Here is a 16,345-nt window from a genome sequence, read left to right on the forward strand (position 1 = left end):
GGCAGGAGGAGGACGAGCACCCAGGGCTTTTTATAAGGGGGCAATTTGAAACCAGCCAGGGAACTAGCTAGTGCATCCTGCTTTTTCGGTTTGGACCCTCCCAAAGAGGCTCTGCGCCCAAAAGCCCCCAGGTTAGGAATGCCATCAGCATAACCCACCAAGCTGCAATGCAAAAAGTGTTAATGGGTGGGGGGGGGGGGGGGGGGGGGGGCGGGGCTGCAGAGACCAGAATAAGAATGGTCCCAACAGAAAGTGAATGGCCCATTTCCCGGTGGCATCCCAAAGCCGTCCCACAGGGAGGCCCAGCCCTGCACCAACCTCGCTCCACCAAGCCAAAAAAAAAAAAAAAAAAAAAGTCCTGAATCTTCTCAGGGAGGCGGCCTCCCCACTTTCACAGATCCGCCAGGGACCAGCAGAATGTAGGCGAGTGTTTTCCTCAGCTAACCAAAGCCAAACCCTTCTCCCCAGGGTTACACATCAAGGAACCAGACCAAAATCCCCCCTGGCCCAACTCTGATCTCCAAGTGAAATTCTACCCCCTTCCTGATAAGGATCAGCCAAAGGATTTCCTGGGTCACGAAACTACAGAAACCATCGGCCTTGCTAGCAAATGGTCTTGGCATGAAATGAAAATAGTTCAGGCCTCTCCACCACCATAATTAGGTACAAATTTCCAAATGACTAGACCATGTGATTTTACTTAATTCTTCCCCCTGCCCCCCCTTTGAGGGTAGTCTGCAGCGAGAGCGAAATCTTCACTGAAAATTGTTCCAACCAACCTCTACCACCTTCAGCCTTCTGTCTGACAAGCCCATTTTGGGCCTCTTTTTAACCAAACATTAATAAGATGTATTTCTGTAACTAACCCTCGCATGGGTGTTCCCCCACCAAGTACTAATTTGGAGCAGGGTACTGCAAAGATGTGGGCCAGAATCCCTGCCCTCTAGGAAAAGGCTCCCTCCGGTCCACACCGCAGCCACCAAAACCACCAGCTCCCACCCCACCAGGGACAACCTGGGTCCCTGGTGACCTTTCCCCACCAGTCCCCTCCAACTCCGCAACCAATACCAAACAGCTTCAAAACTCTGCGTTTACAAATAAACTATTTTCTAAAGTGCCTAGGCTCCAGGGCCCGAGGGTGAGCCCCAAAATAGTCCCCAGACACCAGATGTGTCCAAGATGCGCCTTTTTATTGGCCTGTGAAAAGAGAAAGGCACGGGTCTCCTGCAACCACAAAGGCTGGGCCGCCGCAGGAGCGGGGCACCAGCTCGCGGCGATGACAAAGCGGCCCCGGCCCGGGGGCGGCTCCTCCCGCGCGCCTGCCCGCGGGGCGTGAGGCCAGGGCTCTGCGCCCAGGCCCCGGCCCGCTCCGCCGCTCCTCCCGGCCCCACAGGGCAGGCCCGGGGCCTCCACACCTGGCCCCGGCGCCGGCGCCCTCTACGCCGCTGAACTTTCTGTGACACGCGCGCGGCATTTTCCTTAAATGCAAAAACAATCCCCGGGCGAGCGAGCAGCTCGCAGCCGCCGCCGGGAGAGAAAGTGGGGATTGGAAAAGAAACTCCTGACTCATCCGCCTGGGCTTTTATGGCCCGGGATTGGATTCTGACCTTTCAGTGCGCTCTTGCGCCGCGCCCGGCCCGGCCCGAGCGCGGGAGGCGGCGCGGGGCGCACACCCCGCACACCCGCCCCGCGCGCCGAGGGAAGGGGCGCGATTTACCTACGGAGTCTATCTCCAGGAGTCGCTGGAGGTCCCGGATGCTGTGGATCTGACTGTGCGCCAGCCTCTCAATCACCTCGCGGGGGATCTCGGCTTCCTGCAAGCAGAGCCACACGGTCAGCGCCCGCCGCCGGGCCGGCTAGCGTCCCGCGCCCCGCGCCCCCCGCCCCCGAGAGCGGCCCGGTCCCCCAGCCGAGGTTGCCCGGCCCCGAGTCCCAGGCCCTCGCAGCTCGCGGGCCGCCCGGCCCCTCCCCGGGGCCCTGGAGTCAGACGCTGAAAGGGGGGGGAGGGGGACTGGGTGCGACCCCAAATTCTCGGCCCACATCCAGGTCCGCCTTTGCAGAAAGCAACCCCTCCCACCTTTAAATTTTCAAACAAAAGCCCGGCACCGCGGCCTCTCCGCCCCGGGTGTCAGTTACAGGAGGTCTAGGGGCAGCGAGGGGCCCGAGGAGTTTGATTTAATAGTGAAATCGACATGCAGAAAGATCAAGTTGAAATGCGTCACGGATCGGCGACGAAAGTCACGGCAGCCTTAACACTTTAATCTAGCCAGGGGCTTAAATTTCACACCGCGGAATCCCGGGCCGAACCTGCGGGGTCAAGGGTCTCCGTCGCAAAAACACGCGCGCGCGCGCACTCACTCGTTCACACGCGCGCCCCACCCGCTCCGGCCCGGCCGCGGCCCTAGCACCGCCCAAGACGCCCCAAATCCAGCGGGCGGCTGGGAGAGGCTGCCCGGCAACGGGAGGGTTAAATCTCCACCTCTCGCAGCTCCCGATCCCTGCCCAGACCACCCCCACCTCGCGGGCTCCCCCCACTCCCTCCAGATTTTTAAAGGGAGTCGGGGGTCGCTGTGTGGGTGTGGGTGTGGGAGGGAGGGGTCTCAAGCACTAAGTTCCCACGACGGGGGCTGCAGAAAAGTCATTCATCACAGCAGAGCTCCCGGGGATTCGGGATTCGACATGGGGGGCGGGGGGGGGGGACGCCGGCGGTGGGAGGACGCGGGCGACTGGCCCGGCCCCGGCTCGTCTCGCTCAGCCACCTGTAAGCAGGCCCTGGGCGGGCGGGACTGCGCCGGCCCAGCGGCCGGGCCAGGCTGAGAGACAGGGACCGGGGGGGCTGCGGCCCCGCACCGCCCACCCTGCCTGCCGGGGGCTTCCGCCGCAGCCGCTCCTGTTTATCCGTTGCTCTTCTCCCCTCCCTGGTTCCGCCAGGTCACACACACCCCTTTCCGCGCTCCCCCCACCCCGATACTGCATTGTCCGCCGCGCCCCGGGCTCCCCTCCCCGGAGAGGAGCCCGCGCCCCCCGAAGTTTCTCCCCACTCGTCCACCCCGCGCCACTCCGTCCCTCCAAGGCAGAGCGACGCAACACGCTGGAAACTCACCAGACACACTTCGGCATGGCAGAAAATAAAACCCAGTTGGAAAAATCAAAAAATCGACCACCCTAGCAGAAATCAAAATGCGCTCTGCAGATCCCCAGAGCCCGAGGCGCCCCGGCCCGCGGGTGGTTGCAGGGGGCGTGCGCCGGGGGAGTCGGAGAGGGGACGGGGCGCGGGGGTGGCACCCACCTCGGCCAGGGCATGGGCGAGGTATCCGCAGCCGAGGAGTAGCAGGCAAGCCCAGGTCCTCATCGCGTCCCGAGGCGCTGGCGGCTCGGCGGGGAGGCGAGGCCGCGGGGCGGGCGCTCCAGCCGGGCTCCTGTGGCGGCGAAATTCAGTACCATCCCTCAGGGAGCGCGGCCCGGAGGAGGGTGGCGCGGAGAGCAGCGAGCCGGCGGAGCGCGCCCGGCGCGAGCAGCGAGTGCGGGGAGGCAGGCAGCGCCAGCGAGGAGGAGGAGCAGGGAGTGCGCGCTCGCCGCGCCCGCCGCGCCGGGAGCCTCCGGGCCGCCGGGTAGGGGGTGGGGACGGAAGGGGCGGGGGGCGGGGGCTGGGCCTCTTCCTTGGTGCGTTCCCGGTGCTGGCCGCCGCCGTGCTCGCTCCCCGGCGCTGGCTTTAGGAGCGACCCGGCCGGTAATTCTGCATATTTGCGGGCGTCAGCCCCGAGAGGGACCCCGGAGCGAGGCTGGAGCCGCCGCCGCCGCACCACCCATCACCTGTCTGGACGCCCGGCCGGGCCCCGGCCGCGGGCTCGCGCTCTCCCTGCGGGCTGCGGGCGACCCTGCGCGCCCACCGCCGGCCCCGCGCTCGCCTCCGGCCTCCTCCCGCAGCCGCCGCCCGACCGGGCACGGCGCGGCCCAGCACGGCGCGGCCCGGCGGCCTGCGTGCGCCCCTCCGCGGCGTGCCCTCGGCTCTGGCGCCGCGCTCCGCCCTCCGCCGGCCCGAGCCGGGCAGCGCCCGGGGCCGCGCCGCCTGGCAGCCGCCGCCCGTCCGGGGCCTCGCCGCTCCGGCCTGAGGGCGGGCGCAGGGCCGAGCCGGAGCCGCCGCCGGGGAGAGGAGGAGGAGGCGCGGACAGGCCCGGCTCGCCGGAGTTGTGCGGGCTCCGCAGGGCGCGCGTGTGGAGCCGGCCGCCGGCGAGGAGGGGGTTATAGCGCCGCCGCCGCCGCGCCCCTCCCCCGCCCCCTCCCCCTCGCCTCCCCCGGATTCCGGGCCCCGGACCCGCACCTCGGAAGCGCGCGGGGGCCGCACGGGCCGGGCAGGGCCCGGCCGCCGCCGCCGCCGCCGCCGCAGTGAGCACACGCTGGCGCTCACGCAGGCAGTAAAATCCATCAAAGCCCCGCGCCTGGCTCCGAGCACAGCCGCCGGGCTCCGCTCGCCCGGCGGGGCTCCCCGCGCGCCCCTCCCTCGAGCTTGCCCACCCTCCAGTGCCAGCTGCAATCCTGCGGCACCGGACGGGGAGGGGAGGAGGCCGCCACAGAAGAGCCGCCGTCGCCGGCTCGCCTCCCTCGGGCCCCAGCGGCGGCCGAGGGCAGCGCCCGGAGCTGCTACGCCAAAAAGGGCAAAAGCGAACCGGCCCCCGCCTCCGGCCCCCCGCCCCGGCGCTCGGGCCTCTTTCCACCGTTAGGATCCAGGGCTCCTGCCTCCCCGTCTCCATAAAAGGAGGGGGAGTGAGTTTCTGGTGAGAGGTGGGGCGGGTTTAGGGGCGCGTCTGGGGCACTCACCTGGCGGCTGCCACGCGCCCCCGCCCAGAATCCGATGCCTGGGGCGTCTGAATGAGGAACCTCCACCCGCATTCCGAGATGGGAGAGCGCCCAGGTCGGAGGAGGGGGTTGCAATGTGTCTGGTCCCCACCCTGGGACCCCGCGTCCCCACTCCCTCGTGGAAGCCTGGGCTGCGGCCTGAGCCGGGAACTCGAGGGGGCGGAAGGGAAGGAAGAGAAAGGAGCCGCTCGCGAGGAACCCCCGGAGTCTGAGCCTCCCACGCCGGGATCCGCTGGGCGCACAGAGCGCCACCTCCGGCCGAGGCGCGGCACAGAGCGCGATGCGGGGGAGCAGCGCGCGAGGCCGAGGCCTCAGCCGGCTGCACCGCTCCCCTGCCACGCAAGGGCAGGTGCACCCGAGCTGGGCAGATTCCGCCCGCCTGGAGCAGGTGGGATCGGACCCCGGCGGGTCCCTCGAGGCGACAGCCGAGCCTGGAACCAGGGCTAGGAGGAAAGACGGGCCTTGCGACCCCAAAGCTAGACGGCGAGGCCCCAGAAGGCTAGGAGACTCCCTGGCCGGTGGGAGGGTGGGCGGCCGGCCGGGAATTCCGCCCGCCCCAGGCCTCCGCCCCCTTCGGCCCCATCCTGTGGATTAGGCCCGTGCCCCGCCGCGGCTGCCCTCCCGCCAGACAAAGGCAGTAAAGGCGTAGCCCCGCGGGCGGTCTTTCATCCTCCGCTCGGCAGGCTCCGGCATTTCAAAGGCCAAGTCGGGAGGGTACTTTGGGGGCGCTCCCCTTCCCCGTAATACCTGGGGAGGGGGGGAGGCGGGACTTCTCATGCCCTTTCCAGAGGGCCCAGGTCTACTAGCGCCCTTCCACATGCTTTCACACCCCTGCAGCCTCCCAATGCCCTGCCTTCCCCAGGCGGCAGCCCCACCCGACCACCCGCCACCAAGCCCGCTCTCCAGGTGTTGAGGGTGAGGAGGGTGAAGGAGGACGGAGGCAGAACCAGGGAAAACTTGGAAACATTTAGAAGCACATGACGGCCAGTCCTTGTCCATCCAGGTGGAACCTTCAGAGGAACACCACTGGCCGGTTTGGGGAAGGCAGCCAAACATGCACCACCAGGACTCAGGCTGGACCCCGTCTGAGCCATGCCTCTGCATCCCGACTGGGCTGCATCCCCTCCGTTTGAGCCTCGGATTCCTCTCGGGCAGAGGAACCTGAGGACACGCCTTCGGGGTTAAAGGCCTGGGTTCGACAGTGGGTATAGGAATGAAGAAGGGAAGGCCGCCTTGTATTTCGGCGCGGGGCTCTTCCGGCTCCAACCCCTCCACTCCTGAGCCCCTTCTCCATGCGGCACTTCAGGGGTGCCCAGCTGGAGTTTGCGGCCAGCAGGGGAGTGAAGCGGGTGTCTTCAATGGCAGTCAAGCCAGGTCCAGGGCGGAAAGTAAGGGCGAGGCCTGGGTGCATCCCACCCCCAGACTGGAGAGCGGGGGTGGGGGGGTGGGGAGAGGAGCAGCGCCGGCGTCCCTCTAATCACCGGCGGCTATTAAAAATAAAACCTCCGCGAGTCGTCATAGCGACCAGACAACAGCAGCTCTGGGAGGGTGGCAAACCGCACCACAGGCACCTCTGGGGGGCGGGGACTTAGGACACGGTGCGGGCTCCAGCTGGGGTTGGGCAAGGACCCCCCAGCCCCACGCGCCCCACCCTCCCCTGATCCCCGGAAGAAACCGGCAGAATTAGGCCCAGGAGCCCAGTTTCCAAGAATTGGACATGGAGACAGGAGAACTGACTTGACCAAGAGGTCACCAACTTAGATGAGAACCCACGCGGATGGGCTCCCTCCCCCGGCCCTGGTTCCTCCTGACACCCTGCCCAGCCCATTCAGGTTCCAAGCATCCTTTTAGTCCTTGGGAAAGAGGGGCTGGGTGAGGAGGTGGGCCGCAGATGCTCACCCCAGAGAGGGGACCGTAAGTCCGGAGGCCAGGCGCGTGGGGGCTACTGCACCTGCCCAGCGCTCCTGTCCTGATCCTTGCTGGTCAGGCATGGTCACGTGCTCTTTCTGCCTGGGATCAAGTTTCACTTCCAGCCGCTATTAGGCGGTTCACACGGTTCATTGCAAATATTTGATAATGAGGCTAAATATACATCAGACTCAGAGGAGGCGTGGGCAGCCATGCCCAACGCGTGGGAGCAGCGTTACAGGCTCTGCGGGCATTCCCGACCGGCGCCCAGCTGTGTGCGGGAGGCAGACCCGCCCTGCGCGCACTGCCCCTGGGCCATTCTGACCCCAAGCCCGGGCACAGTCCCCGGAGGCCAGCCAGAGGGCCCCTTGCGGAAGGAGGGGGTGCCACGGGGATCTCCAGGGTGGGAAGGTGCACCTGGCTGATGGTCGGGATGTCCGGTCGCCCCCGGAGCCGGTGCTTCCGGGCTATCTCGGGCGTCTCCGGCGCGCCCTGACGTGCCTGCAGGCCCGTAATTAAAGTGAGTCAGGTGCTCCAAATAGGCAGAGAGAGGGGCCGCCACGCAGCTGGGGTGACTGGTTGGGCGTCTGCCCCTCCCTGGTTGCCTGCCGGCACTGCCCATGACCCAGAAGCCAGGCAGCAGTGGGAAGGGCCTTGGCTGTTCCTCAGAGCAAAGTAGGGGGCCTGTGGGAGGGACATCTGCCTTTATTAAGCACCTTGTGTGGTGTGCAGCCTGCATGTCCCCCTAAACCCACCTCACTGCCTATGTGCCAGTGCTCGCCTGGGGCCTGGCTCCAGCCGATGCTCCCTTATTGCTGTGATGTTATTTCCCCGTGGGAGTCATGACTGACACCCACTGAGCACCTCGGGCCCTGCATGATTTCATTTCACTCACGTAGACACCGAGGAGTGGTGATCTATCCCACCTCTCCCCATTTTACAGATGGGAACACTTAGAGGCCAGGAAGCCGGGCCATTTGCCCACAGGACCAGGGCCGAGACGTGGCATGGCCCCCGGGGAGCAACTCTGCGGCACGGACTCCTCTGCACAAACCCTGTTAATACACCGAAGCAGAATTCCTCGGGTGGCATTTGTCCCAAGGCTCACAGACAGGAGTGTGAGGGATGCTGGGTCCCCCAGCAGCATAAGCTCTGGGACTGGAGCCCATCCCACTTGGTCCCCAGTCCCAAGGTGCACAGGGCAAGAGGGGCACACCCAAGTCCTGGCTGCCCTCTGTCCCTTGGCCTTGGCCTTGTTGAAGTGTTTGTCCTTAGACTGCCTTGTCTCAGTTCTCTCTGGAAAATGGGGGCCAACCACCCAACCACAGCCAGTGAGCCTCCCTCCCACCCAGGAAAACCAGCCTGTGTGCGTGCACGCACATGTGCGCGCGAGGCTGCAGGGCCGTGGCGCCCAGGGTGGGTCGCACGGGAGGGGGTCAGCCAGGCATCCAGACCCAGGCCACTGCCCAGAGCCAGGCGGATTTCAGAACAATTTGTAATGACGAAACACCACATTTCCCTTTATCTCTGGGCAAGGCTTTCTTGGTTCAGGGCAGTTAATCCAGGAGCAGCCTCAGCCAAGTGGGCACGGCTCCTTGAAGATCAAGAGTGCCCGTGAGGGCGTTAATTAGGGTATTACCGCAGGCCGCCCCAGGCCCCAGTGGCTAGGGATAGGGCCTTTCCAGTTCAGGCTCCCCAGAAGGGGTGAGAAACCTGGCAACAGGCTGGGAACACATTCTCAGTGTTGTTTTTTACTCCCTATTAAATGTTTTTATTTTCCTTTTTAAATACACAAACAGAAACAGAGTGCAAGACAGCTATGCACCCACAATCATCTTGTGACTATTTTGTGCGGGAAGACCTAGGCTAAGGGACACTTGGTGGCTTGAAGGCTGTGGCCGCGGGGCGTGTGAAACGTGTGAACGAGCACGGTGACCGGCCGTAGGCATAGGGCACACGCGGCCGAGAGGGCTTCGTGTGAAAGTAGAGTGCGAAATTTCTCATTACTAATTTTTACGTTAATTACGTGTTGAAATGATAGCATTTTTGAGGTACTGAGTTAAACAAACTACAGTACTATGATTAATTTCACCTGTTTTCCCTTTGTTTAACACAGGTCCTAGAACATTTGAAATGTCCTGTGTGGCTAAGAGGGTATTTCTATTGCGTGAAGCCAGTGTAGACACACGGAGTTCCTACCTGCCCTATAGAGCCAACCAGGTGTGTGGGGGCGGGCCTCCCCCAGCCCAGAAGCCAGCAGAGCTCTGGAATCTCAGCGACCCTGAGACCAGGGGTGGAGCCAGGGCTCAGTTACACCCCACCAGCCTCACCAGCTCTGTGGCCTTGAGCAAACTGTGTGGCATCTTGGAGGCCCAACTTCCTCCTCCGGGTAACGGCCAGCTCAGAGGGTTGCTTTAGAGAATGCTCGCCCACACATTCAGCAAGATACTCGTGTGCCAGGCACTACGTGGGGCACTAGGGACACAAAGCTGAAACAAAGCTCTCCTGGAGCTCAGTGTCTCTCAATAAGCAAGTAACAGATATGCATATACTATTTCAAGTAACGTATTTTGGGGGTGGTCAGTGAGGCCTATTTGAGAGGGAGCCAGCTAGCCAGCTAGAGAGTCTAGAGCCAGCATTCTAGGCAAAGACAGCCACGGCATGTACAAAGGCCCTGAGGCAGGAACTGGCTTGGCTTGTTCAAGGAACAACAAGGGGCAGGGGGTGGTGGGTGAAGGTGAGCTGGGAGAGCTAGGCAGTGGGGCAGGTCACACACACCTTGAGACCAAAGTAAGGCATCTGGATTTTATTCTAGGGGCATGGAAGGCATCGAAGGGCTGGGGCAGGGAACCCAAACTGTGGCAGCATAGATGGGAAGCTTAGCTGCAGTCCCCTGTTCCCCTCCCCTGCCTCCTAGGGTCTTCAGGACTCATGGCCAAGTTCCTGTGTGGTGGGTGTGAATTCCAAGGATGGGACTGGTCACCCAGTTTGAACCCAGAGCCACCCCCACACCTCTTACCCCGGGTCCCTCTCGGGTCCATGACCGCGGATGGGGTGGGAAGGGCCGGCAGTGCCCCTTGGCCATCAGACAAAGACGGGACTCAGCTGGCCCAGACAGAGGTCGGAGTGTGGGGCTGGGCCCTGTGCACGTGGGGACATGCGGGCAGGCCTACCACTCCTCCCTCAGAGAAGACAGTGAGGTCATGCCCTCCAGAGACATGGGGCTGCCAGATGGAAGAGCCTCCCTATGTCCGAAGGGCTCACACCTCCCTCCATGGAAGCACAAATCAGACCAGAGCCGTGGGGTCAACTCGGGGGTGGGGGCCTCACTCACCAGGGGAGAGGGGAGCTACAAGGTGGCCTATAGCGGCCAGGGCCGAGGGGCTGAAGGTGTGCGCAGGAAGCACAGAGACTTATAGAAGGCAGAAGAGCGTGGGTTCGTATGAGGAAGAAGTAAACGCGTCCTAGAGCCACAATAATCAGAACAGCGTGGTTCTCGCGTAACAAACGGATCGGAACCACGAGCCTGTTTCTTCAGTAAGAGTTTAGAAAAGCGACCTGATTTAAACCCTCACTTTACCCCCAACACTAAATCCACTTCAAGTCAAGAAATGCTTAAAGAAAGGTTCAGGAAGGAGCGTGGAGCGTGTGGGTCTTGGTGCCAGGAGAAGCTCCCACTGCCACCTGTCGCGCTCTTGCCAACGTGTCTTGTCTTGATCAGCCTCGAGGAAGCAAGGGGACACATCGGCACAGGGGCGTTCCACAGACACCTGCTCTGACCTTCCGAACACCACTGTCACAGAGAAGCATCAGAATCAGAGGGGGCTGTTCCGGGGACAGCGGACGGACGGAAGCGTCTCCACCCAAACCACGACGCCCAGGGCAGATCCTGGTGATGCTGCCATGGGGGCGCAGGTGGACTCCCGGCTCCTCCGGAGATGCCGGGGTACCTGCGTGAAATGGCGTGAGGTCTGCAGCTTATTTTCAGTGGTTGGGGTGGGGGTTGGGGAATGTGGATGACAGACAGGCAGATGACAGGTAGATGGGCTGATCGATAGATTGATGATGGACAGAGGACGGAGTACAGCAGATGGGGGAGTGTGCGCAGACAGGGACTCGGGAGCCTGGGCAACCGAGGGGAAGGGGTCACAGCTGTTCATTGTACAATTCTTATGACTTCTCTGTAAGGCTGAAAGTTTTCAAAATATAAAATCATGAAAAAAATGCCAATTCCCAGTCTCTAATTTTCCCATAGTTTACCAAACTTCTAGAAGGCAGAGAACTTTCACAGCTCCAGAAGACAAACCAAATCACAAATCAAAGACCAGCAGAAGTGTTACATCTCACACTTTTTAAGTTTAAAAAAAAAATCCAATTTGACAGGATAGAAATTTAAAACACAGAGTAAAAATTTAAAGACCTGAACCAACGGAATCCCTCCATTGTGGGTTCCGATTGTGTTCCTGGCTCCCCTGTGTACTTTCTATCTGCGTAGAACAAGTATATTAGCCAAAATTTAAAAGACATTTATCTGCTGGGTCTCTGCCCCCGGTTCTCTCCTCGGAAAACCACGGACTGACGCAGACAGGAGGGATGACAACGCGGACGAGCCCACGCTCGGAGGGCACTTGGCTGCGCTGCCAGGGACGTGTCCGGTGGGGGTGGGGCAGCGCTGAGCAGGAGGGGGGCTGCGCACTGCTGACAGCCACTTGGCACCCAGAGCCGTGGACGTGGCTGTGACCCGACCCTGCAGGCTCTTGTCTGGGCACCTGGCCTAAGGAAATGGCCTGACGACAGAGCGGCCGCGTGCGGGCTCCGGGGGGCACGACTGACCACAAACACTGGAAACACCCTAAAATCCCAGGTGGGAGCAGGCCTTGTTTTCCTGGCCCTCTGGTTGGAAACGGCGTCCATTCCCGGGGGGGCGGCGGCAGCGGCGAAGACAGTTTCCCGTGGTGCGCAAACGGACAGAGATGGGCCACCGTCCACGGCGGGGTCAGAGTGTGGGGCCGCGGGTCTGGCTACCTTCCACCCAACATCCAGGTGGTCTGTGATGGGTGAAAATGACTTGTCTGAGCAATTCCGTCTACACCTCTGTTGTAGAGGAGACACCCGGGCATCCAAAGTGGGCAGGGGCCTCGGGCCCGGGTGACCGTCCTCTTGCTCCTCCAGGGAGGCGGGCAGTGCTGCCCCCCCCCCCCCACGCCCCGTCCACACTCCAGGGGAGGGCGGCTCTCAGAGCTGCCAGGCTCCATCTCACCGGCCGGTCGGGGACACAATGCTCCAATGGGCCTCGCTGTGCCCAAGGTCCCGGCGTCCCCCCTCACCCTGCCCCAGGCCTGCCTGGGTCGGCTGCTCTGGCCTGGCCTGGCAACTGACCCCGGCCAGGTGGGGCATCCGGGAGGGGGCACTGGAGCTCCGGGCGCACACCTCTGCTCCGAGTTACCCTGGCAGTGTCCTTCCTCCCTGGGGACGAGGGCTGTGGGCCCAGCAGAGGGGGGCCTGACAGCCCCTCCCTGTCTGTGACTGCTGGAGAAGCTATTTTCATCTGTGGCTGTTTTTCTCGACAGGAGAGAGCAAAGTACGTCAGATAATCTTATCCTTGTCCTGCTGTGACCCTCAGGAGATGGGGGGGGCTGGCAGCCGCTGTAGCCCAAGCTTCCCTCTGCTGAGCAGCATATGGGTCCTCCAGCTCCCTGAGCTCCTACTACGCGCCTGCCTGGGGGGGTGTCAGAGGGGCAGGAAAGAGCCCAGGCCCAAGGCCCAGGGGGACGCAGCCCGCATCTGAGGATGGCCCCACCACCGGCTGGCTGTGCAACCTGTGGCGAGTGGCTTCACCTCTCTGAGCCCCTGTGGCCTCACACACGCCTGGGAAGTGCTCAGCACGGAGCCAGAGTGCAGCCGAAATGCTGCCCTGATTCATTGCCGGGGTCTGGAGAGCACTGCATGCGGTGATGTGTGCGTACACACTGCCTGGCATGCAGCAGGCGCTCAGTACAGAGTGACTGCACCTGCAGCTCAGAGCCCCTCCGCCCGGGCCATAGGAGCCCTGGGTGCGGCCAGGCTGCCCAAGGCTCATCACGGGGCCACCCCTCGGGGTCCCTCTGGGCCCCACGCCACCAGCCCTCATTTACCTGGGACAGTGCTGAGCTCAGCCCTTCAAACCTCCGTGTCCAGCTACGATATCAGGGAGCCCTGCATCCAGAGAATCCAAAATAAAACCACCAGGCCCTGAAACCCAACTTGGGTATACACGGGGGATTATTTCTGGGTCCTGCTTTGACAACACACTAAGACGCATTCATTCAACAACAGACATTTATCATGCACCTCATAGGAACAATGTGTCTCTCCAGAGACCTCGACATGGGTAACACCACCCCTGCCCTCGTGGAGCTGACCTACCAGAAGGTGGAGTTGGATGGCAAACATAGAAACAAGGGGCTTACCTGCCTGTTGATGGTCCTTGGCTGGACGCTTTCAGCTCCAGGGAAGGAAACTCAACACTACCTGGCTTATACAGTGAGAGATCTTACTGGGAAGCGCAGAGGTCATGCTTCAGGAGAGATCTGATCAAGGATCCAGCTCTGTGTGTTAATGGTCTTCTCCCCTTGACATCTTCCTTCAGCAGATCTCCTCATGGTGACAAGACGGCTGCCAAAAGCAGCCTGGGCTTCCTCGTTCACACTGAGCAAGAAAGAGCGAAAATGTTGTGCCCCTGGTTTCTCTGAAGACTGAGGTAGCTCCTTCTCTGAATGCTCTCCTTGGCCAGAAATGGTGGGATGCCATTCCTGTGTCCCTTTCTCCACTGCCCCCATTGTCAAGACCTCAAACCCAGAAATCCCTCTTGAGCCCCAGACTCCACTCAGCACCTCTGCCTGGCTGTCCAACAGAAAAGCCAACCTTAACACGACCAAGGCAGACCCCCAGACCTACTGCAAGCTCTGACCCTGGGGACCCTGTCCTCCTGGCTGCTCAGACCATAGCCTGGGAGTCAACCCTAAAGCCCTCTGAGCAGACGTCCCATGTGCCAGGAAACATGGGTGACTCAGCCCTCAAAATGTCTCGGAAACCTGACCAGTGCCCACCCAATGTCGCCTCCTGGCCCTAGCCCCCACCTTCCCCCAGGAAAACTGTCCCATCGTCCTGAGCGCCACACCCCCACTGCCAGTCCATCTCAACTCTGCAGCTAGAGTGAGCCCCTCAGACCGATCAGCCCGTCCTTCTCTGCTCCAGGGACAGGGAAAGCCACCAGATCTTTTTGGGGGAGATTAAGTGTGCGGGCGGGCTCTGGCGTGAATGCACTCAACGGCCCCCGATGCTGGCGTCCACGGCTCCTGCCGGCACCCCCATCGTCAAGTCTGGGCCCTCCCCTGAATTACAGAGCGTTGTCCCGGCAGATAACAGGTTATAAATAATCCTTTCCTCCCTGTCCAGGCTCCCGCCCGCAAAGCTGATGTGTGCAGGAAGCAGCCACTCGGGGTCTCACCCAGGCCGGGACCCAGGGCCTGCCCAGCACTTTCCCGCGAGATCCGGGAGTTGGGACCACCACCTGGCTCTTGCCTGTCTAAGCGGCCTGTGTGGCCAGGCCGAGAGGCCCTCCAGGTGTCCCTCAGTGTGTATCAAGGACCCCAGAACTCAAGCGGCTGTGGGGTCCGGGTGAGGGCAGCTCAGCACCCAGGAAACCCAGGTCCAAATCTGCGCTGTCTCCTTCTAGCATGTTCCACAGGGAAGTCATGGAGCCACCCGGGCCTCGGCTTCTGAGGAATCATAACAAACCACTCCCAAACTGGGAGGTTAATCCACCACAAAGAGCGTGTACCTCACCATGTCCAAAGGCCGGCTGGGCGGTTCTAGGTGCCGTTTCCCTGCTCAGGCTGCTTGTGCGGCCTCACGACCTGGTGCCCGGCTTCCCCAGAGCAGGTGACTCCCAGACTAAGGCATCCTCAAGGCCCTGTCCTCCACCACTTCCACAGTATCCTCCTGGTAACAGACTGCCAACTCCACCTGGGTGGGGAGAACCCAAGGGCGTGAAGCCCAGCAGCAGCTACCCCGACTTAAGGGTGGTTTCAGGATTAAGTGAGCTCACACAGGGAAGCACCGGCACGTGGTGGAGGCTTGGCACTGGGCACCTCCAAGAATGGGCCCCTGCCTCTCCAGACTCAGCAGGAAGCAGTGACCCAGGCCCAGCCAGGCAGGCCAGCGCAGGGCCTTGTCTAGCAAAAGGTATGCACCTCTTCTGGTGGTGCACATGCCTGGCGGCACGGCTTCTCGTTTTCCTGAAGGGTCCCCCAAAACACCCATCCAGCTCCCACCATTCCCCTGGCCCACCTGAACCCTGCCCCAGGGTTCCTGGACTAGCCCATGTCTGACGGGAGGCTGAACGAAGCCAGGCTCCCCAAGGGCGCCCCTTGGTCCAGAGGACAGAAAAGGAATCTGAGAAGGCTTCAGGGAGGTGGTAGCACCTGAGCCAAGTCTGGAAGGATGGCAGCCAGCAGCTGGGCTCCCCAGGCCAGGAATTTTCCTTCCCGCTGGGCCCCACCCATCTTATCTCCCTCCCAAGGGAGCGGATCCCAGGGACCTTCCCGAGAGGGCGGGCAGCTCAGCCAGCTCCCCTCCCCGCCGGCGGCAGCGCTGACTCATCAGTCTGGAATGCACGTTCAATTCTTCCGCCACCCCTCCCCCTCCTTTGCTGTCCCCATCCTCCTCCTCCCTGTCCTGTCCCCCCAGTGCCAACCCATCCCTTCCTGACCCAGGCGCGAGGTTCCGGCCGCCCGAGGATGGAGGATGGGTCAGGGACTCCCCAGGACTCCCCGCCACCCAGGAGGCCAGGGCAGGAAGGAGGAGGTGCCTTCCCAGCCAGGGGAGGGCTTTCCTCAGGGACCCGCCCCCAAGCTGGCTGGCCAGATGGGGAAGTGCAGGCTCTCGGCATCCCTCTCAGCCGGCCCCAACGGATGTCAGGCTGAACCCAGAACCTCCCACCCCATCTCCTCCGCACCTCAAGTGCTTGCTCTTCACAGGGCTCTGGCTTCTGGAAGCGGCTGAACAAGGGCCTCATGCTTTCCTGGTGGCCTCCCTGGAGGATGGGGCACCTGGAGGACCACAAGCACCTTGCGTCTCTCTGTGCTGCCAGTTTGCGGACTCTGCCAGGGCAGCGTCCAGTGGTTCTGCGCATCCTTACACCGTCTCGGCCCCTCTGAGCCTGTAGCTTGGCCCATCATCCATGGGCTCCCTTTCCCTGGCCGTGGCCCCACAGGCGTTGAGAGGACAGAATCCCTGCCCTGCCTGCCAGCTTCCCAAGGCAACCCCCCTCCTTTGTCACGTCCTTACCTTCCTCAGTTCACCTGCCGACCCAGGGAGCTGCACAGGAAGGCTTCAACACCCACAGGCGGGCGGCATTCCATTCTGGAAGGTTCCCGCACTCCCACTGGGTCCCCACGAAGCCCAGGAGGGAGGGTGAGGCTGGGTGCCTCCAGGCCCACAGAAGCTGAAACCCCCCACCCCAGCCGGTTGGTGGTCTGGACTTGGGCCCCACCCCGAAGCCTGAGACTCCCCCTGCCTCAGATATCTAGGGACCGGC

The 16,345-nt window shown here is 62.5% G+C and overlaps 1 protein-coding gene across 3 annotated transcripts in view; it reads right to left on the minus strand.

Annotated features, from left to right (window-relative positions):
- The window catches only part of PDGFA (platelet derived growth factor subunit A), a 31,197-nt gene extending 15,382 nt beyond the window's left edge, over positions 1–15,815 (minus strand). The window contains exons 1-4 of one of the 3 annotated variants that reach the window (XM_032394179.1): positions 15,764–15,815; positions 12,900–13,452; positions 3,290–3,419; positions 1,718–1,814 (exon numbers count right to left, since the gene is read on the minus strand). In XM_032394179.1, the coding sequence (XP_032250070.1) occupies positions 1,718–1,814; positions 3,290–3,352 (160 nt within the window). In that variant the 5' untranslated portion in view covers positions 3,353–3,419; positions 12,900–13,452; positions 15,764–15,815. Of the gene's footprint in view, positions 1–1,717; positions 1,815–3,289; positions 3,624–4,818; positions 5,298–12,899; positions 13,453–15,763 lie in introns of those variants that run through there. The other 2 variants (XM_032394180.1, XM_032394181.1) reach the window with 2 other exon arrangements.
- Between the last annotated feature and the right edge of the window lie 530 nt (positions 15,816–16,345).

Source organism: Phoca vitulina, unplaced genomic scaffold (genome assembly GCF_004348235.1).
Source record: "Phoca vitulina isolate PV1807 unplaced genomic scaffold, GSC_HSeal_1.0 scaffold79, whole genome shotgun sequence".
NCBI classification, from domain to species: domain Eukaryota; kingdom Metazoa; phylum Chordata; class Mammalia; order Carnivora; family Phocidae; genus Phoca; species Phoca vitulina.